Source organism: Trichosurus vulpecula, chromosome 2 (genome assembly GCF_011100635.1).
Source record: "Trichosurus vulpecula isolate mTriVul1 chromosome 2, mTriVul1.pri, whole genome shotgun sequence".
NCBI lineage: Eukaryota > Metazoa > Chordata > Mammalia > Diprotodontia > Phalangeridae > Trichosurus > Trichosurus vulpecula.
In genome coordinates this window covers 330,370,539-330,391,860 of record NC_050574.1, presented here as the reverse complement: position 1 = coordinate 330,391,860, position 21,322 = coordinate 330,370,539, and the positions used below count along the sequence as shown (strand labels likewise).

Below are 21,322 nucleotides of genomic sequence, written 5' to 3'. Positions count from 1 at the left end.
ACCCAAGTCCTCTGAGTCCAAAACAACCTCTTTTGACTATAATAGTCTGCCTTCCCAGGATCACCTTGTCATCACCATCACCATGGTGCTCTCAACAAATTCACATGTGGGTTGTGCACAGCACACCTTACTTTGGGGCTACAGTTTGCTGAAATGAGTTTCATTGTGTTTGTACACCCACCCTAGTTCCTGGCTCCATCCTGAAAATGACTGAGTTCCAACAGTCCCACCTTGGTCTCTGGGCAGTACCTTTATTTGCTGAGTAACTAACGCTACATCTCATCCTGACCCAGAGGAAGGGGCAAATAGTCTTTGAGCACAGAGTGAGATTTATTATTACCATGAGTACCAACACCAACACCAAAGATAATGGAGGAAGTGGTACTGGGTGGCATTCTGGGGCATTCAGTGGCTCAAATGCAACCAGACTGATACAGGGACCAGAAATAATGCACGGGATACTATGTTTGCCTTTATTTTTGGAAACAAGGTGTTTTTGTTGTTGTGGTTTGCTTTACGAGCATTAAGAGATTCTCCAAAATGGCTTTATCAGCTGTATTTACCTGCTATTTGGCCTTGGAAATCTAGAATAACAATCCAATGTTGCCCATAAAAAGAAGAGAGGGACAGTATACTGCTCAGGACCTCCCATCAAAGAGCTGCAGTTTGGGGCAGCTAGGTAGGGCAGTGGATAGAGCATCAAACCTCAAGTCAGGAGGACTCAGACACTTGACACTTACTAGCTGTGTGACTCTGAGCAAATCACTCAACCCCCGATTGCTTTGTAAAAGAAAAAAAAGAGCTACAGTTTATAGAGAAAAGGTAACAGCCCCATGGGGGCAGCTAGAGGTGGCACAGTGGGTAGAGTACCAGGCCTGAAGTCAGACTTATCTTCCTGAGTTCAAATTTGACCTGAGGCACTTCCTAGCTGCGTGACCCTGGGCAAGTCACTTCACCCTGTTTGCCTCAGTTTCCTCATCTGTAAAATGAGCTGGAGAAGGAAATGGCAAACATTCCAGTATCTTTGCAGAGGAAACCCCAAATGGGGTCACCGAGAGTTGGACACGAGGGAAAAACGATTGAATAACAAACAACGGTAGCTTTACATCTGAGCAAAATGTTGCCTCTTGGCTCTTTCTAGCACACTGCGTTTCCTCCCTTTTTTGCGAGTTTGCTAATATATGATCTGCCCCTGTGGCCTATAATGTATCTGCTGCCATCTAAGCAAGAGAGGATGAACAGCTGATTCTTATCTTGCTTGGTTCTGGTGGTGGGGAGGACTGCGTGTGTCTGCAGCCAGAACCTGCCAGGTTTCTTAGCTTATGTAATGCTCTGCCGAATCACCTCCCAGCACCTCTTCCACTATCAATGACTGTGATGTTTATGATGACATTCCTAATTGCTTCCTGCCAATCTTCCAACAAGGAAGATTAATTAGATCATAGGATTTAGGAGCAAAAGGGGCCTAGAGCTCATCTAGTCCAATTCCTTCCTTTTACAAAAGGAGAAACTAAGGTAGGAAAAGGGATTTAGTTAAAGACGCATAGATAGGAAGTAGCAGAGACAGAGTCTGAGGTCAACAGTCTTCTGATTCCAAATCTACTGTTCCTTGTATTGTACCACTAGCAATCTCTAATGATGAACATTACTACAGACAAATTAAAAAACTAACAATAACAGCTCCCATTCATATAGCATTTAATTTACAAAGTGATTTGTTTGCAGGGCTCTTCCTGGTTTAGAAAGCTCTCCTTAGCCAGCCTTATAGTAGACCAAGGGACGGCCTGGTGGAAAGGGACTTGAAGTCAAGAAGACTTGGGTTCAAATCCTCCCTCCAAAATTTACTGGTATGTAATGCCAGGTAAGGCATGTAATCTCTCTGTGCTTTGGTCTATTCTTTGATAAAATGAAAGGGGTGGACTTGATGGCTCTAAGTTTCTTTCTGGCCCTAAATCCACAATTCCATGATCCCTCCATCTACCACGTTATTCTAGTTCTTCAATTTCTTCCCCCTTTGGCTGCTCTTCTTCCTCTCACTCCACTCTGCATCTGCTTCCTTGCCTGGTTTCAACTCTGTGGGACAAAATGCCTCCATGCCAGATATCCCTCTTTCTGGACTCCTTTTGTGCATTGTCTCTCCCATTAGGTTGTAAGCTTCTTGAGGGCAGGGACTTCCTTTTTACTAATTGTATCCCCAGTACTTAGCATAGTGCCTGGCATATAGTCGGCAGTTAATAAATGTTTATTGGATTGGATTCCTCCCATGCCCTAAAGGTGGGTATTCCCTTAGCTCTTCTCTTTTTTTTCTTACTTTGGGATATTTTATCTATTCTTAGGGTTCCAATTATAAACTCTATGTGGATGACTCCTAAATTTTATTGTTAGCCCAAACCTCTGCTCTAAGGTCCAGTTCTTTTATTTTTATATCACCCAATAAACATTTCCCATCCCCTTAAATGTGTGCATAATCCTTCCTTGACAATATGCTACAGTTTATTTATGTCCATCATGTGCCCCTTCACTGCCCCCTTGGCAACCCTAATTCTCCAGAGGCTGTGGGGTTCCAGTATTCCCAGTTACAAAACATCCTAGAAGAATACTGATGTTAAAAATATAGGTCTTCATTTCAAAGAGAAGTTTAGGGTCATTAGAAGCAATTCCCCAAGTGTCATCTAGGTCATCTTCCTCTTCTTCAGTCATGCAGCCTATTCACTGGTCACTTGCTGTGTCTATCCATGATACACGTACTCAGGGATCAAGTCTATGGCTATCCATCTAATGCAGAGCATAGTCTGGATGGCAGGTATTCTTCATCCATGTGGTTACAAGCTCATTTGTAAAATCTTATCAAGTGTATAGTGGAAAGTTGTGAGCAGTATCACCCTCACAAAACAAAAATCAATAGTGAGAAAAACAAATTTACAAGGAAAAAACCCAACTTAGTGAGAGCTGCTATTCAGCCAAGTCATCTCAGGGACATTTAAGGAAGAATAGATGAAAAATGGAAAAGATCTGTCAAAATTTTTATAACAAATTTGTCTCCATCAATGAAAGCAGAGCTACCACATTTGAACTCTAACATCGCAGTCTTTGATGTGCTTCATGAGTAAGAGGAAGTCACCTCAAAATGAAAATGCTCAACTCACCTCTTTTTTCCCTAAAACTACCTCTATTTCTGACTTAACCTTTCAGCAATACCATCAGTTTCTGGTTCTCTGAAAATTATACAGGGTCCACGATGTAAGAAATGCTGATTTCACCCACCATTTTGCAGATAGCAAAGCTAGAGACCAAAGGGGCCAAGTGCCTTGCCTAGATCAACACAGCAAAGTCATAATCCAACAATCTCTGCTCTCCCAGTCTTTTTTCAGCTTGGCCAGACAAATACCTGCACCGTTCTCTAGGTAATTAATCATGTGCTGTTCTGGATTGCTCTCTTGAATTAGTATTTATTTCTTAAATTCCTCTTTGTAACGGGGAGGTGACCCTCAGTTCTTGAAGGCCAGGCAGACTCAGCACAGGTCAAAGCAACCTGGAAAGGCTTGGAATCCTGGCCCAGGTATGGATTTACCTGCACCTACTGCTTGAAGACTAGGCTGGCTAACTGAGGAGAAGCCTCATCACCAGAAAGTTGGCCACCAGTTGCGGAATTTTGGGGTTTCAGTGACTTACAAAACCTTCTACACAAAGACATGGAAGGATTTCAGTCTGGGCTGTGGGAAACTGTGCACACATTGGGGGGGGGGGTTGGGGTGGGCGGCAGGAAGCCCTGTGGTACTAACCCAGTGTTATTTGACCTTTAATAGGTGAGGCAGTGTAGCATATTGATAGAAAGTCCACCTGGGAGTCAAGTGGGCGTAGCTTCAAGTCCTTCTTTGGACACATACTGACAGGGTGACAAGTCACTTTACCTCTTACTAAGGCGCCCCGCCTCTACCCCATCCCTCACTCCCAACTCTCTAAGACTATAATTTGCAGAGAAGGTGCCAATCTACATAACTAAAGGGAGTTTCTTCACTGGGAGTTCCCTATATCATGAATTCATAAATCTTGTCCAAAACCTTTTTCCCCCTATATATTTATATCTCATGTAGTCTTGTCCTAATTTTTGAGCCACGTGGCTTGGAATATCATCTATTCATAGGTTCTTGATTTAGAGCTGGAGAAGACCTTGGAGTGAATTAAGTCCAAGCTCTTCATTTTACAGACAAGTAAACTGAAGCACAGAGGGGTTAAGTGACATGTCCAGGGACACCTATCCAGTAAGTATCTGAGGTAGGATTTGAATCTATATCTTACTGACTCCAAGGCCAGTAACCCATTTCCTATGCAATGATGAATTTCTACCAACTACAAGCACATTGATAAGTTTGAGATTGTTCAGGGTGGGGCCAGGCCTCAAGTTCATGTTACGTGTGGCGAAGTTAAAGGAACCAGCAATATTCAGATGGGAGAAGACTTGGGGACAAGGAACTCTTCCCCAAACCTCCATTTAAGGAGGACACCCAGGCCAGCCTTCTCTCCAGTTCCCATCAGGCCTTTGGCCTTCTTCATCACACCTCCTCTTCCTCCTCTCCCTCCATAAACCTCCCTTTTTAGCTTCCTTTTGTGTGTTGTCTTACCCCCACTAGAGTGTAAGCACCTTGAGAGCCGGAACTGACTCTCTTTTTATTTGTAACTCCAGCACTTAGCGCAGTGCCTGGCTAAGGTAGGTGCCTAATAACTGTTTATTGACTGACAGCCTCCGGGTGGGGGACAGGATAGCAGTCTTCAAGGATTTAAACAACTGTCATTTAGAAGAGAGATTAGGCTTGTTTTGTTTGGCCTTAGAGGGCTGAACTGGGAGAAAGAGGTGAAAGTTAAAAAGAGGCACATTTATGTTTGTTGTCAGCAAAAATTTCCTGACAATCAGAGCTATCTCAAATCAACCTAGGATGCTTCGGGAGGTACTGTGATCGCTTCTCCCTCACTAAATGTCTTCAAACAAAGCTTGGAGGACCATTTGGAGGGGATCTGGTATAGGAGACTCTTTGGGGATTTTATCTTAATTACTGAAGTCACTTCCAACTCTGAAATTCCACAGTTCTGGGCTTTCATACCAGTCTTTCAGTGCTGGATGAAACTGAAAAGCTGCCCTGCCCTCCATTTCTGTGACTACAACTGGTCTATGGAGACATCTATATTTCCACAAGCTTACAAGATCCAGAAATGGGGCGCACAGCTCCACCTTCTCCTCTATGTCAGCAGTTTTCATAGAAAACAGTGTGTCCTTGCTACTGGTGATCTAGAATCTGCTGCATTTCATCTTCAGCCCAAGGTTAGGATTTTAAATCCACCACCCATGTTAGGATGAAGCTTTGCCAGACTTACAGCCTAATGGAAAATTAGGAGCATTTTACTAACCTTGCCTCGTGTCTTCTGAAATCTTTCCAAGCAGTTAGAAACAGCTGAATGTCTGTTTATTTTTAGGACCAATGGGGAGCGGGGGAGGGATAGTTACCAAGAGGCACAGTTCAACTCAATTGAAAAATTTCCAAACTATTAGAGGCATCCCCACAATGCTATGGACTACCATGTAAGGTATAAGGAGGCAGCGTAGTCTGACACATAGGTTCTTAATCTGAAGTCCGGGAATTTGTTTTGAACATCTGAATAGATAACTGTATTCCAAGATAATTGGTTTCCTTTGTAATACTATCGATTTTATTTTGTAAAATACATTTTATTTTATTTAAATCTATTTTGAATCTAGATTTATTTAAATTTACAGAATAAGTAAAAGTCTATGGAAACCCTTTCCAAATAATATTTTTAAACTTTTAAAAATATTATTTTTGAAAGGGAGTCCATAAGCTTCACTAAACTGCCAGAAGGGTCCATAACAACAAAAACAACAAAAAGGTTAAGAACCAGAGCTGAATTTGGAGTAAGAAAACCTACCTGGGTTCAAATCCCAGCCTCTCTGGGCTCTAAATCTGTAACCTCCTTGAAAGGAGCAATTACGACTTATACTTTTTTGTAGCTACACAGTGCCCACCAAAATGCCTTGCATGCAGGGGTGTACTGGAGCCAGCTCAAACCGGCTCATCAGAGCCAACTATTAAATTTTCAGTGTGAGCAGCTACACCCTAAAAATCAAAAAAATCTACAAATCCAAGGTTGATTTATTGTTTTGTGCATCATCTATACTTAAGAAAGTGACGGAGAAAATATTTTAATCATGAAGATTAAACTTAAAAGTATGTTCATCATACCTTTTCCCCCCTTGCCTCTTCAGAGAACTGGTTGTTAAGCATTTACCAGCACACCCCTGCTTGCCTCGTTCATTGACTGTTAACTGACTGATGAACTAATCATAGAATCATGTTGTTTAAGGCTAGAGTGAAGGTTAAGGACAATTTAGTTTAATTTTTACATTATGTAGATGCAGAAACTGACCAAGAGAGAAGTAGCGACTTGACCAAATGGTAGTTAGTAGCTGAAATGAGATGCAAAACCAGATTTTCTGACTCCAAAGCCAGTAAAATGGTCTAAGGACAGAGGTGAGGCTAATGAAAGCAAGGGGAGGAAAACATGACAGCTGAGTTAGAATAAGTCCAGTCCATAAAGCTAAAAATAAAGCAATCTGACCAAAACTTAGCAAGGATGCCATGGAATCTCTCTTCCCACTGAGAAAGTATTTATAACAATACATTCAGATTATTAACTAGTGCTCCTTGTTGAGCAGGAGGAGAGAAGGCAGAGGAGGAGGAGCGGACCAGGAAATCCTCAAGTATCTGCCCTATTGCTTTCAGCTTGGTTTATAATAATAAAGCTGAGGAGAAGTGTGCCATAGGGAAGAGAGCACTGAACTTGGAGTCAGTAAGATCCTAAGTTTGAATCCTGCTTGAGAAACTTGCTAGCTATGTGACTGTGGACAAGTCATTTAACCTCTCTTTGAGACTCAGTTTCCTCATCTGTGTTATAATGCTAGTATGCACGCACAAGCGCGCACGCGTGCACACACACACACACACACACACACACCCCTAACTTATTGAGTTGTCCAATGAACCAAACTAGAAAAAAGGTGATTTAAGCGTTAATAGGTTAAAGCTTAAACTGACCTCTAAACTTCAAAAGCCTTAACAGCTTACAGCTACACTAAGACTTTTGGGACACCTTGTATATGTGAAATGTCCTGCAAACCTTAAAACACTGTGCAAATGTAAGCTGTTACCTCTGGGCTCTTGGCTAGGGCCATATCCAGGGGAGAAAAAGAGATGAGAAGCCACAAATAGTTCAGTACATGATAATCATGTAAAATAATTTATGTACATATCATACCATAATCTGCATGTGAGCATATGCAGGTTAACATGTGCCAGTCTGATTGATACTGTCTTCTAAGGCAACTTCCAGGTTAAAAGAGTGACAAGCTGCCTCCTCTACTACCCTCCATCCCTCCAACAAATTCCTTTCTAACATTAATTCCTAACCAGGAATGAAGAGCGTATCAGAGGCATACATAATGAACCAGAGAAAGGCCGGGGTGAAGAACAATGACGAGCCCCACTAGAAGTCTAAAGTTGGGATCTCCCCCAGTGCTTCCCACTTTCAGGCTAGAGACTGTGTGTTAGGCTTTGGAGGGAGAGGGTCTCAGTTAGAATCTCAGCTTTGCCAGTTTTGCAGTTATTGTTATCATTTCAGCTGTGTCTGACTCTCCATGACCCCATTTTGGTGTCTTCTTGGCAAAGATACTGGAGTGGTTTGCCCTTTCCTTCTCCAGCTCATTTTATAGAGGAGGAAACAGGCAAACAGGGTAAAGTGCCTTGCCCAGGGTCACACAGCTAGTAAGTGTTTGAGGCTAGATTTGAACTCATGAAGGTGAGCCTTCCTGATTCCAAGTTTTTCCACTTACTACCTGTATAATAAGGCGACTAGGTGGTACTGTGTATAGAACAACTGGGTCTGGAGTCAGAAGGATCTGAGTTTGAATTTAGCCTCAGATGTTTAATAGTTGTGTGACTTTGCATAAGTCACTTAATCTCAGTTTCCTCAACTGTAAACTGGGAAAGATAATAATTAATAATAATATATACATTAATTATACCAATATTATTTTAATGAATTATATTGTGATACATACACACAAACATACACACAAACAAACACGTGCACACATACACACTAAAAACCACTGATTTCTTCTTGGTTCCTGTCATCCGGGGCTCCTTTCTTCTTTCCACCTCCAGGTTTTGCGTTGAGGCTATTGGGGGACAGGGCAGGGGGACAAGGCAGCGGAGTGGAGAGAATTTTGACATTTTAACCATCTGCTGTACAGTCTGAGTGGGAAAACCCTGCCCTAGACCATATTCCTGTCTCTGTCCCATCCCACACACTGCCGTCTCTGAGTCTTCCCTCCAACTCCATTAACCACTCCATCCAAAATGCACTTACTCACTAATTAGAAAAATGCCAAGAGTCTTTAATCACCCTTCCCTTGTTTTCTGAGAACTCGCCTGTAAGTGGCTGAGGTCATCTGCACCCTTCTTTCCCCTCTCTTAATCCACCCCCAAACTCTGCAGAGACTCTTGGGGCTGGTTATTGTTCCTTTCAATAAATGCAAGGGGCTCGGAGCCCAGAAGGAACACCAAAGGAACCGCTTCATTATTCACTTGCTAAACTACTCCGTATTTATCTGCTTAACCACATCATTCCACCCTGAGTGCCCCACAAAGTGATTTACTTCAGCCTATTTCTCGAGACTTGTGTCAGCACCGTGGAGCCTAATGTACGGCCTGCAGCTGGGCGAGCTAAACTTCCACCGCCAATGACCTCATTTTGCCCCGGTGGAGAACAGGTCACTGCAGATACATGGGTTAGACTGGAAGAAGGTCCAACATGGGTAGGGGCACTTCTAAACGGCCTTTCCTGGCCTCCTCCACTCGTAAACTTGTAGGATCTTAGAACTTTAAAGCTGAGATCAAACCTAGAGGTGATTTCTTCTTCTTCTTCTTCTTCTTCTTCTTCTTCTTCTTCTTCTTCTTCTTCTTCTTCTTCTTCTTCTCCTTCTCCTTCTCCTTCTCCTTCTCCTTCTCCTTCTCCTTCTCCTTCTCCTTCTCCTTCTCCTTCTCCTTCTCCTTCTCCTTCTCCTTCTCCTTCTCCTTCTCCTTCTCCTTCTCCTTCTCCTTCATCACATTTATATGTCTACTTAAAGTGTGCACAGGGTTTTATATATATTATCCCATTTGAGCCTTGTAACAATACTGGGGGGTAGGTATATCTGCATTTTATATATGAGGAAACTGAGGTGCACAGAGTTACCCAGGCTCACATGGCTAATATATGTGTGAGGCAGGATCTGAAAACTCAGGTCCTCCTAACTTAAAGCTCAATACTTGATTATCATCTAGCCACCTCCTTCACCCCTACAGATGAAGAAAGTGAGTTACAGAAGTGGGATGATTCACTCAAGGTTACAAGAGGAGTTAGAATGTGGCAGCCAGGACTAGAAACTCAATTGCCTTTTTTTTTTTTTTTTTTTTTTACTGCTCTGTCCACCACGCTGCTGAAAGCTACCTACTCACTTTTTGTTGTCTATGTCTTTTACACACACCTCACAGGTTGGCTGCTCTTGGACTGGAAACTCCCAAAACCCAGGCAGGGCACGTGCTGCAGGACATTCCGTCTCCCGACTCTAAGTCTTTGTATAGGTGATGCCCTCATGCTTGGGAGACAGACCCTGCTCAGCCCTGCCTCCCAGAATCTCTAGCTTTCTTCAATGCCCAACACAGAGTGATGCCACTTCCTGCATTAGACTTTGATTGATCTGGCCCCCAGTGGCCTCTCCCTCTTGAAATGTTTTTGTATAAACTTTGTGCATACTTTATATATAAAACTTATTTGCATATAAGTTGCTTTCCTCCAAGTAGACCCTCTGTGAGTGCAGATACTGTTTCCCTTTTAGCTTTATATCGCCAGCTCCTGGCACTGGGCCTTCCTCATTGGAGGCACTTATAAACTCTCCTTGAATTGAATATGGAGGTAACATGCCACATGCAGAAATGGCCTTCAACTCTGCATCACTGGACCTTGTGGAATTCAAATCTCATCTCTGTCACTTATTACTGACTAGTACCAACTGTGTAACCCTGAACAAGTCACTTAACCTCTCAGCCTCAGTTTCCTTCTCTGTCAAATGAGGATGATAACACCTAGCTCACACTGTGGTTTTAAGGTTCAAATGGGATAACCTATGCAAACCTTAGAACGCTATGAATCTTAGTATCGGTCAAGTGAGGATTTTAAATTAAATGATCTTTAAGGAACGTCCCAGCTCTAGACAGGTCTTATGATCCACAGGATCGAATAGCACAGTCTGTGAGATTCTCAGAGAGATGCCTAGAATTTTAGGACAGATCCATAAGGACGGAGGAGGAAATCGTTTCTGGGTGCTGGGGATCTGCACCTGGGGCCTCATGGCTGACTTTCTGGAGTCTGACTGCGGTCTGGTTTCTCCTTCTGAGCCCTTCGGGAGTAACCACAAGCTTGGCCCTAGGGGCAGCCTTTCCCAGCCAGCCCTGCCCAGCTGTTAGAAAGGAGAACAAAGTGCTTGTGGCAAGGGATCACTGGGAGGGCAAACATCTGTGCCACTCTCCAGATTATGAAAAAATAGTTATTACCCAGTCTGGGCACTGAATCCATTCAGCTTTCCTTCTCTCTGCTCCCCTCCTCCTCCCCCACCAAGCCAAGCCCCCCCCCAAAAAACTCCCCCACCTCCCTCCCAACCCCCAACCCCCACCCCCGGTCTTTGGGCACTGGATGCTGAAAATATCAATTCAGCATTTGTACAGTACATGCTGAGGGAAGCAATAAAAGTCCTTAAAGTTAAAAGGATGTGGCTTTCGAAAGGGAAGAGCCCATCATGGATTAGCTCTTTTCACCACGCCCCTCTTCCAATTTGGGGGCTCCCACTCCCATCCAAGCCAGGAAGGCTTTCTCTGGTCTTCTCTCCCCTGACTGAGGGATGGTCGGGGAGGGGGAGGGGCGAGGTGGTCAGGACATTCTTAGGGTGTAGAGCCACTCCATCTCCCAAAGCCCCTGGCAGGCACCCCGAATGACTGTGAGTTGGCCGGGAGAGTGGCAGCAATTCAGGCGACAGTGATTTCACAGTAAGGGGCCTGGGGCTGGCCTGGCTTCTTTTCCTCCAGGGAGCTGCATTTTTCTAAGATTATTATTCCTTGGGCTGGCTGTTCAGCTACACGGCGTCATTTCCCTTTTGGGTGGGAAAGTTTTTCCTTTTGCACTAGACTCTTATTATGATTTCAACCTCCTTTGCGGGGAGGGGGAGCATCCCAAACAAACGAGGCTAGGGATAGCCAAGGTCAAAGTTCAAAGATTAGAGAAGTCTACGGTGAGTACCCCATTTATGTTTACTGCAGAGAGGCAGGCAGAGCCCAACAATAAACTGGGGGCGGGGAGTGGATTTTTCACTGAGCATCATCTCTGAGCATCAGCAACTCTAGACCATATTAATGAAACATCAACTAAGCGCCCAGCACTGTGCCCTGGGAAAAGTACAGTGGATATAAAGCATTAAAAATGTTTGTTCCATTTTAGTGAATTGAACAGGGTGCCTGCCCTAAAGGGACTTACAACCTAAGGGGGGGGTGTAGAGGAAAGGGAAACATAACACATAGAACATTTTTACTTATCAACAATGAAAATCTTGAACTTTACCAACAGCAGGAAAAGAGTACAAGAATATGCAAACCAGAGAGAAAAAAAATAGCGGCTCAGAGGTTTCTCATGCCTTTGCCGTAAATCCTGATACAAATCTTATTTCTATGAAATGGACTTTTAAAGAGACCTCCTGGCTCAGGTTGATACTGAACCTCAAAATGGAGCATGAAAAGATGAGGATTTTCAATCATAATTCAGTTCAGTTGAGCTCAATACAACAAGCATTTTTTAAAACATCTACAATGTGCCAGGCACTGTGCTCAGGGTGAGGGTGGGGGGCTGGGGGAAGAGATTATAATGACAAAACCAAATCAGTCCCCACATTCAAAAAGTTTATTTTCTTGTAAAAAATATTGACCCCTTTAGTTTTTAAAAAATAAATCCCTTCTCTCTTCCTGACATACCCAATGGAGCATTCCTTGAAACAAAGATTAGATAACAAAAGAGTTCACCAAAAGCAAACAACAGAATGACCATGTTTGACAATCCATGTGATACCACATGCCAATGGTCCCCCTACATCTGCAAAGGAGGGAAAGAAGAACATTTTCTCAGCTCTTTATGGAGTTTGCATTCTACAAGGAGAGTAAATGATGCCTTACACATGAAAGACACTCAGTAAACAGTCTTACTTGGTGACCCAGTCCATGAAACTCAAACATTTCATTTGAACTAATAGTTTGAACTCCTTCTCCACCAAATATCTAACCTGACAATTTTATGTGCTCATAGTTTCTGCTCTTCCGACATGACATCCTCACCTTTATTCCTACCTTCTGCTCATGCTCTGCTCTAAATCCTAATTAGTCCCATTGGCTACGTAGGCTATATATAGGTTCTATGTGAGATGACGCAGGAGGTAGAACACTGGACTTAGAGTCAGGAAGACCTGAGTTTGAATCTCGTCTCGGGGGCACTAACTAGCTGTATGACCCTAGCTAAGTCATTTAGCCTTTCTTGGCCTCAGTTTGCTCATCTGTAAAATTCAGGGGACTATATGACAGCTAAAGTTCCTTCTAACTTTAAATTTATTATGTATGTAGAATTTTCCGTCTGTAAAAGACCTTAGAGATCACACACTCCCATCCCTTCATTGAGTTAGTCCATGCTTAAACCATCTTCAGAGACAAAGCCATGAAGGAGTAAAAATTAGCATCCTATATCGAATACCTTGAAGATAAAATTGACAATCAGGTGACCAAGCCTTTATTAAGCATCTGCTATATGAACAGGCCTAAAGAACTAGCACCCTCTACTGCATAGACTTTGGACAATATTGGCAATCAGTTGATCAAGCCTTTATTAGGCACCTATTGTATGAACAGGCCCAAAAAACTAGCATCTTCTACTGCATAGACTTTGGACAATATTGACAATCAGTCAATCAAGCCTTTATTAAGTACCTACTGTTGACAGGCATTGTTTGATAGTTATCACCTTTCAGTTCCTAGGCCAACAAAGTAAAAGACATTATTATAAGACCCAGCTATAACATTCATTTTCCACCAAATCTCTTACCCACAGCAGGACAGATCAACTGCAAAATCACTAGACTGCATGAACAAATTCAAACATATCCAAGTGATCATCCACAAGAGACCCTGTCAAAAGGGCTTCTGAGTTGGTTTGGAGGTTAACTTGGAAGATCTCATGGGGTACCTTCATAAACTTCCAGTGATCCAGGTGGATCCAGGTAAAAAGAGCCCTGGACTGCAAAGAAAATCTCCAGCAGTTCCCTAGGTTATCCATGAGGGCTGAAATCACCCAAGACAGATTAAAAAGTGACATTAATTGAACCTACCTTAAGATACTCTGAAAACAAGCACAAGCTCTATATACTTTGCCAAACTCATCCATAACTTCTAGCAGTTTTCAGTCAGTCAACAAGCATGTATTAAGCACCTACTATATGCCAGGCACTGTGCTAAGCACTGAGGATAAAGAAAGGCAAAAATACACTTCCTGTCTTCAAAGAGCTCATATTCTAATGAGGGAGATAAATATGTAGGTATGTATGTGATGGATATGATAATATAATATTTCTATAGTGCCCATTATATTCCTGGCATTATGCCAAGTGCTTTACAAACCTTATTATCACATGTGATCCTCACAGCAATCCTGGAGGGTAGGTGCTATTGCTATCTTCCTTTTACAGCTGAGGAAACTGAAGCAAATAGTGGTTAAATGACTTGCCCAGGCTTACAGAGCTATTATCTGAGGTCAGCTTTTAACTGTGCTACCTCGCTGCCTCTAGAAGATACCTTAGGTGAACCCCCTTATTTTATAGATAAGGAAAACTAGAACCAGAGAAGTTGGGACTTGTCCATGGTCACCCAGATGGAAAGTGGAGCCAGGACTTGAACCCAGGTTTTCTGCTTCCCGAGCCCATGCTTTTTCCACTTTTCTACTTCCTGGACTCACCTTTTTGACTGTGAGCCTCTAAGGTTTAGCCAATTGTGAGAATAGCAGGTTTTTGTTTGGACACCACAAAAGCAAATTGTCCAGATTGGATGACAAGGTTTGGTTTCTCTCCCAAGTCTCATCCTTGATTTTTCTTATCAAAAAGAGGCTCATTTTTCTTCAACCATGAAACTTCAAACTGAAACTCCCAAACTATAATCTCAAATGCTTCAAACTAGGGAACGGTATCCGGTCAAAGCAAACCATCTGCCACATAACATATCTCATTACCTACATGCAGAAAACATTCACTTAACTCATGGGTTCCCACCAAGAGGCAGGTCTCCAAATCCTACCTTCATTCAATAAACATTGATTTAGCACCAACTGTATACAAAGCACTGTGCCTAACCACTGGAGAGTTCCAAAGTTTAGTTAATACAAGGTCTCTACCTTTGTGGAGCTTACATTCTACTGAGGAGATAAGACATAAATACAGATGACCATAATACATGATATTAAGTGATAAGTGAATCAGAGAGGCCCGAAACAAAAATAATATGTGAGGGCCAAGGGAAAAAGGACATTACTGACCGGGGGGCGGGGGAGAACAAAAGAATCATAATAGAATGGTTACCTTAGCAACTAGGTGAAGAGTGGACTGGAGAGAGCCTAGAGATAATGGAGATCAGTCAAAAGGTTCTTAAAACAGTCATAAGATCAAAAAATCATAGATTTAGAGCTGATAGGAAACCTAAAAGCATCTAATCCAACACCCTCATTTTATAGATAAAGAAACTGAGGCACAGAGAAATTAAGTGACTTGCCCAAGGTCATACAAGATAGTCCTAGGGTGGTAGCACTGTGAATAGAAAGGAGCAGATAGAGATGAGAAATATTTCTGAGCCACAATTGACAATATTTGGCAACTGATTAGATATAAAGGGTTTAAGGGAAAGGGAAGAGTCAAAGACGGCTCCAAGGTTTTTAGCCTGAATAACTGAGTGGATCATGGTATCACTAAAATAAACTTTTAAAAGTTGGACCGAGGAGCAGATTTGAGGGTGATAATAATGAGTCTAATTTTCTATTTGTTAAGCTTGAGATGTTGCAAGGATATCTGGGTAAAGCTATCGAGTAGGCAGATGGAAATACAGAAGTAGTGCTCAGGGTGTAGGCATCTAGATTTGGGAAGGCTATTCTTTCTCCCTATGGGTGAAAATTGAAGCCACAGGAGCTGTTGAGATTACCAAGGAAGGCAATACATAGAGAAGTGGACAGATGTTTCATGAAGGCTTACTCAGTGGATCTCCCTTTCCTCCCTGCCCATTCTGTGTTTATCCGGGCAGACATAATAACAGTCTTTTAGAATCTGAAGGGCTATCTCCTAGTCCTAGGGGACAGATTTATACTTGTTCCGTTCTGGCCCCAGAGGGCAAAACCAGGAGTAATGGATGTAAGTTGCAAAGAGGTAACTTTAGACTTGGCGTAAGAAAAACGTTCCTGACAATCAGCTCTTGAAAAGTGGGCAGCCTCAGGAGGTGGGAGATTTTTTTTTCATTGGAGGAAAGGCTGAGTGACCAATTGTTAGGTGCAGAGGGAACTCAAAAATGATGGGTTGGACTACATGGTTAAGTTCTCTTCCACCTGAAATTCTGGGATTCTGTGACTTGCACATGGTCATTATAGCAGGTAAATGAATGCTGGAGGCAAGCCTCAAACTCTGGTATCTAAATACAAGTCCAGCGCTCTCCTTCTACTATTCTGCTATACTTACATTATACTATTTCTTATATAACAGGATACATCGTGGTGACCAGGGTAGAGAGTTACTCAAAGAAGAGAGGTCTTGCTGAGGGCTCAGTCATTATATAAGAAATACTACTATTTATTATTTAATTCAAGGCAGGATCTACATAGCCTTGGTCAGGTAAATCCCAAAAGTTTATGTTGAGTGTGCAAGGAGCTCTCAATGGGACAGATCGAGCTCTTTCCATCTCTAAAAGGGTCACAGTGTTACAGTGAGTATTCCAATCACTCACCAAAAGCTACATAAAAATAAGAGATGTGTCACTCACAGGAAGGATACTTTGGCAGGTCAGGAAAGTTGAGCAAGCTTAGGTATTGCATCCTTTTTAAAGCACCCCCCACCCACTTTTATCTCCATTTTACCTATATCTCAGGCCTTTGTGGGCAAAGAAGGCAAGGCAGATTATTTCACAGATGGAGAAACTGAAATTAACTGGGGAGGGGGGAAGGGAGAGGAAATGACAATCTCAAAGGATAGGTCATCACTAGAACTCAAGAATCATGACACCAGACAGAGGAAGGAAGGAGATAAACAGCAGAAAGTAGCAAGAAGGGAAAGTCAATCATGTATGCTTTAGTCCAGGTAAGGACTGAACTAGAGGACCTCTGAAGTCTCTTCCAACTCTGTGATTCTGTGGCTGATAAACAATCTCTAAGAAGTAGCGAGTTTGGAAAGGATGGATGGCTAATGGGGGAGGCTCAAAGGAGGTATAATCCCCCTATGACGACAGGGTTATTTTGATCAACCTCAACCTTTCAACCCTTCCTTAATTCCTCTAATCTCCTAGTTAGCCAGATATATATATATATATATATATATATATATATATATATATATATATATATATATATATATATATATATATAAAATTATATTTTATATATATAATTATATTATATATAGAGAGAGAGATAATATATGTGTATACACACATATATACACATATATTTCTTTATAAGGGGGGGATGTTGGATGGGTGATTTTAAAAATGTACCCTTTTAAAACAAAACAAATTCAGTGCTCAAACTCCAATAACCTCATCTATTAAGACTTGGAAGTAGTAACATGCCAGCAACATAGAATATCTGAATTCAAAACTACCCAGAGAGACCGGTTCAAAAAGGGTCAGTTGTGAACTGTATCTGGCCAGAAAAAGTCAAGTGGTGCGTGGGTTAAGGCCAGTGGTCTTGGAGGTGAAAGAGTGGAATAGCGGGTGCCAAATAGGACATGTAAAGAACAAGAGAACAAGCCTCCTCCCAGCGTTCTTCTTTACCCACCCTGGGCAGATTAATTTTACGTAGCCACCTGGATCCAAGAGCAGAGTCTAAGAAGGTAGAGCCATCCTAAGCACACCAGGGTCCACTGTCCCAATGTACTCCAGAGCAAAGAGGAGGGTGGGGGCACAGAGCAAGAAAAGATTCCTCAGCGTCCACTTCCCAGTCCTGGGACCCACCGGACCAGTCCTGACACAACTGTAATGAACTCTGCTTGTGTGACCTTGGGCTCTCCAGCGCAGGATGCAACCTGCTGCACCCAGAGTTAAGTGAGCCGAGGGCTCGGAGATGAGAGGGGACGCCCCCAGCCAACCTCCCGCTTCCCTGAGTCCGCTCCCCCCTCCCCCGCAACCCAAACATTGGTACAGAAGCAGAAGCCCGGAGCCTGCGGATGCCCCTGCGCTCCCTCACTCACCCGTGATCGCGCTCCGACCCCCGGGGGCTCGGAGAGGCGCTGCCCGCGGCGTCGCAACCCCCCGGCGGGGAGGAGGGTCCTCGGGGCCAGGGGACGCTGGGGCCCCGGTGCTGTTCTCCCGCTCCCAGGGCGCAGGCAGCCGAGGCGGCGGAAGCCCGAGAGGGGGGCCTGGCTCCGGCTCGGGCTCCAGCTCGGCGGCTGGGAGGGGAGCTCCGCTTAGCTGGCCCCGGAGTGAGGCGGTGGGCACCAGCAAGGGCGGTGAGCCCCGAGTCTGGGAGACCCCGAGCAGCGGCAGCAGCAGCAGAAGTGGAGGCAGCCGCGGCCAGAGCAGAGCGCACGGCGTGGCCATGATCCCGGCGCCCAAGCCTCACATGCCCAGCCGAACCGGCCTGGGGCTGGGGCAGGGGCGTGTGTACGCGCGTGTGTGTATTTGTGCGAGCGAGCGTGTGTGTGTGTGTGTGTGTGTGTGTGTGTGTGTGTGTGTGTGTGTGTGATTGTGTGCGAGAGAGAGAAAGGGAGAAAGATGCAGGGAAGCGAGAGGGGGGGGTGCGGTCCTGGAAAAGAGGGAAGAGCTGCAGAGGGGAACAAGGGACCGTTCCCGCTTCAAAAGTTATCCCGGACCGCAGCAGGACCAGCGAGGGGCCGAGGAGAGGCGAGCAGCGGAGCGAAGGAAAGGCGGCCCCGGGCTCAGCTACATGCTAATTAGCCGGAGCCCTCCAGGGCCCCGGCCCAGCTCCTCCTAGAGGTTGACATCACTCGGGCGGTGGGGCGGGCAGCTTCGGCCCCAGCTCCCCCCAGCCCGACCTAGACACAGAGGGGGCGGGGAGAGGGCAGGGGAAGAGCCCAGCCCTGGCTGGGGGAGGGGGGGGGGCGGGGGTGGAGGCAGTCTGGCTAGCCTCTCCTCCATCCCCTACCCCGCCCGGGGACTCCCTATGCACACCACCAGGCTTTGGAATGATGCTGATGTTGTAAATAAATGAAGCTTTTAAACAATGTAACTTTCACCAACACCAGAACCCCCAGGACGTTTTGGAACTAGACGCGTGTTAGAGACTGCGGGAGAGGGAGACCTTCCAAGGCAAGTGTCCCGAAATTCAAAGCTCTTTACGAGCAGACGAGTGAGCATGAAATGGAGGCAGGGGCTTTGTGTGATTGTAGGAATAGAAATGACACAGGACTTGTGATTTCATTGGTCTAGGGAACTCCTAGATGTGGAAAAGCTCCCTGGTAACTTCTCTGCAACTTTGAGTCTGCCTTAAGATAATCACTTAAAGTTTAAATTCCTTACCTAGGGTCCCACAGTCTGCCAGCATGGGACAAGAGCTGGGAGCTTAAATCCAGGTATTCGTGGCTTCTAGGCCAGGTCTTGCTGCCCTTCCTTGTGTGAGTATATTATTTATAGTGAGCCTTTGATGGGAGAGAACCTTTTCATCATACCTAGAACCGGAAGGAACCTCAGAGAACATCTAGTCCAACTAACTTCAGCCAGTCCCTCATTTTAGGGATGAGGAAGCTGGGTGCCAGAGAGATTAAAAGGCTTGAAAGTGTCTGAAGTGGGGTTTGACCCTAGGTACTCTGACCCCAGAAACAGTGTTCTTTCCATGGTACCAGGCTATCACCCATGCCATGCATTACTTGGGTGACTGTGGAAAGAACGCGGACTTGGACCCCACCTGTCCGGGAGACTTGGGTGCCAGTGCTGGCCCCAGCTTTGTAAAGAGGGATGTGTGAATCCCTCACCACTTCAGGTCTAAGTATCCTTCTTTTGAGAAAGGAGGCAGGAGGAATTCTAAGGTTCCTTTTAGTTCCCTCCTTCCATGGAACCAGGCAGATTCATAGTGTCTTCGAATTGAAAAACACCTGAGAGGTCCAATCTAAGCCAGGACAAAAATCCCTTCTGCAGAGTAACAGACAAAAGTGCTCCAACAGCCTTTGCTTGGAGACCCCTGGAGAAGGGAAACACCAGCTTCTGAGGGAGCCCATTCCACTTTTGAATACCTCTCATTGTTGGTGTTTCCTTTCTCTGAAACTTCCACCCATTGCTCCCTGTTCTGGCCCCCTAAGGACAAGCAGGACAAATTTAATCTTTCCCCAACTGTTTTTTTTTTTTAAATAAAGACAGCTGTCATGCATTACCTTGCCCACCTCCAAACCTCCAATTTTCTCTTTTCCAGGAAGAATACCCCCAACTCTTTCAACTGATCCTTAGGTCCATGATCTCAAGGGTCCTCCATCATTCTGGTTGCCTTTCTCCAGGTCCTCTTCAACTTATCCAAGGTCCTTCCTAAAATGTGATGCCCAGAACTGAACACAATGCTCCAGACAGGAGTGGGAGAGAACACACCAAAAGCCAGGAGGTGCAGAAAGTAGGGGAGCACATAAAAATTGGAGGAAAGATAGGAAAAGGGAGGCAGGAGTAACCTAGAGGAATGGCTGGGATAAGGAAGGGGAGGAAAGGTGGAGATTGGTGCTAATTAGGTTGTTAGATCTCAGAATCCTTGAGGGAAGGGAATTGGGGACCCCAGATTTTTAATCCAGAAATCTCTAATTAGTTAAATTCCACAAATATTTCTTAGGTGCCTACAATGTACTAAGTATTGTGTTAGGCATTAAGGACACCAGGACCAAAACAATCCTTACCCTCAAGGAGCTGACATTCCACTACTGTAGAAAACATTGATGCCTATACATGTGCACAAATACAAATTTCAGGAGACAGAGAGCTCTAGATCTGGTAGCAATTGAGACTGGGACCTAGAATCATGGTCTACATGCTACATTTTCCTGAGTGCTGTGCATAGTCCTTACAGACTGGCTTTGGGAAGCAGGAAGAGGTAGAGGGAAAATAGGGGTTAATGGCCCCAGGCATTAAAGGCAGCCCCACTGATGCAGGAACTAGGGATTGTCCTTTCCTTTCCCCCTCAGGTTTTCATCCTAGCCGGGTGCTAGGGTGTGGAATGACTTCGGTAAATCACAATGTCCTTTCATGAGTCACCACAGGGAAAAAAAAATTATCACCTTACAGCCAAGCTCTTGGTGATGAGCCTTTCACACTATTCCAGATTAAATGATTCAAAATTAATAATCATTCACAGAATCTGTGCCAAAACTGAAGCTGAAATTCATTTGGGAGAAATGATGATTCTGAACCTAATTTTGCCTATTCATCGATTCAAAAAATATTGATCACATGCCAGTTATGTGCAAAGCATAGTATGGGGCCCAGGGGAGATATAAAGAAGAATGAGATAGCTCTCTCGCCCTCAGTGGAGAAGAAAATGGCAAACCACTCCGGTGTCTTTGCCAAGAAAACCCCATGGACAGTATGGCCCATGGGATCCCAAAGAGTCTGACAGGAGTGAATGAGTGAACAACAACTCCCCTTCAAGGGGCTTCCAACAGTAAAGGTTCAGGAATTGAAAGCACTGCAGGAGATGATTCTGTCTTCCTGACTTCTCTCTGTCTTCCCCACTTTTTCTCTGTCTCTATCCCTATTGCTTTAACTCCAGTTTTATTGATGCCTTCTGTGTTAGCACCACAGTCATTTCTGCCCCCATCAGTCCTTCCTGTAACAAAGGATGTAGGCAAGAGCCGTGGACAAAGAGACCCCAGCTGTCAGTGGTTTGTCATATTCCTCTCAGCCAATCCTTCACCTCTTGACTGATCAGAAGGAGATATGACTCATCATTTGCTCTC

At 44.3% G+C, this 21,322-nt stretch overlaps 1 protein-coding gene across 1 annotated transcript in view; it reads right to left on the bottom strand.

The window, feature by feature from the left end:
* The window catches only part of HEG1 (heart development protein with EGF like domains 1), a 120,848-nt gene extending 102,873 nt beyond the window's left edge, over positions 1–17,975 (bottom strand). The window contains exon 1 of the mRNA XM_036744756.1: positions 17,627–17,975. Within this exon, the coding sequence (XP_036600651.1) occupies positions 17,627–17,975 (349 nt within the window). The remainder of the gene's footprint in view (positions 1–17,626) is intronic.
* Positions 17,976–21,322: the final 3,347 nt, after the last annotated feature.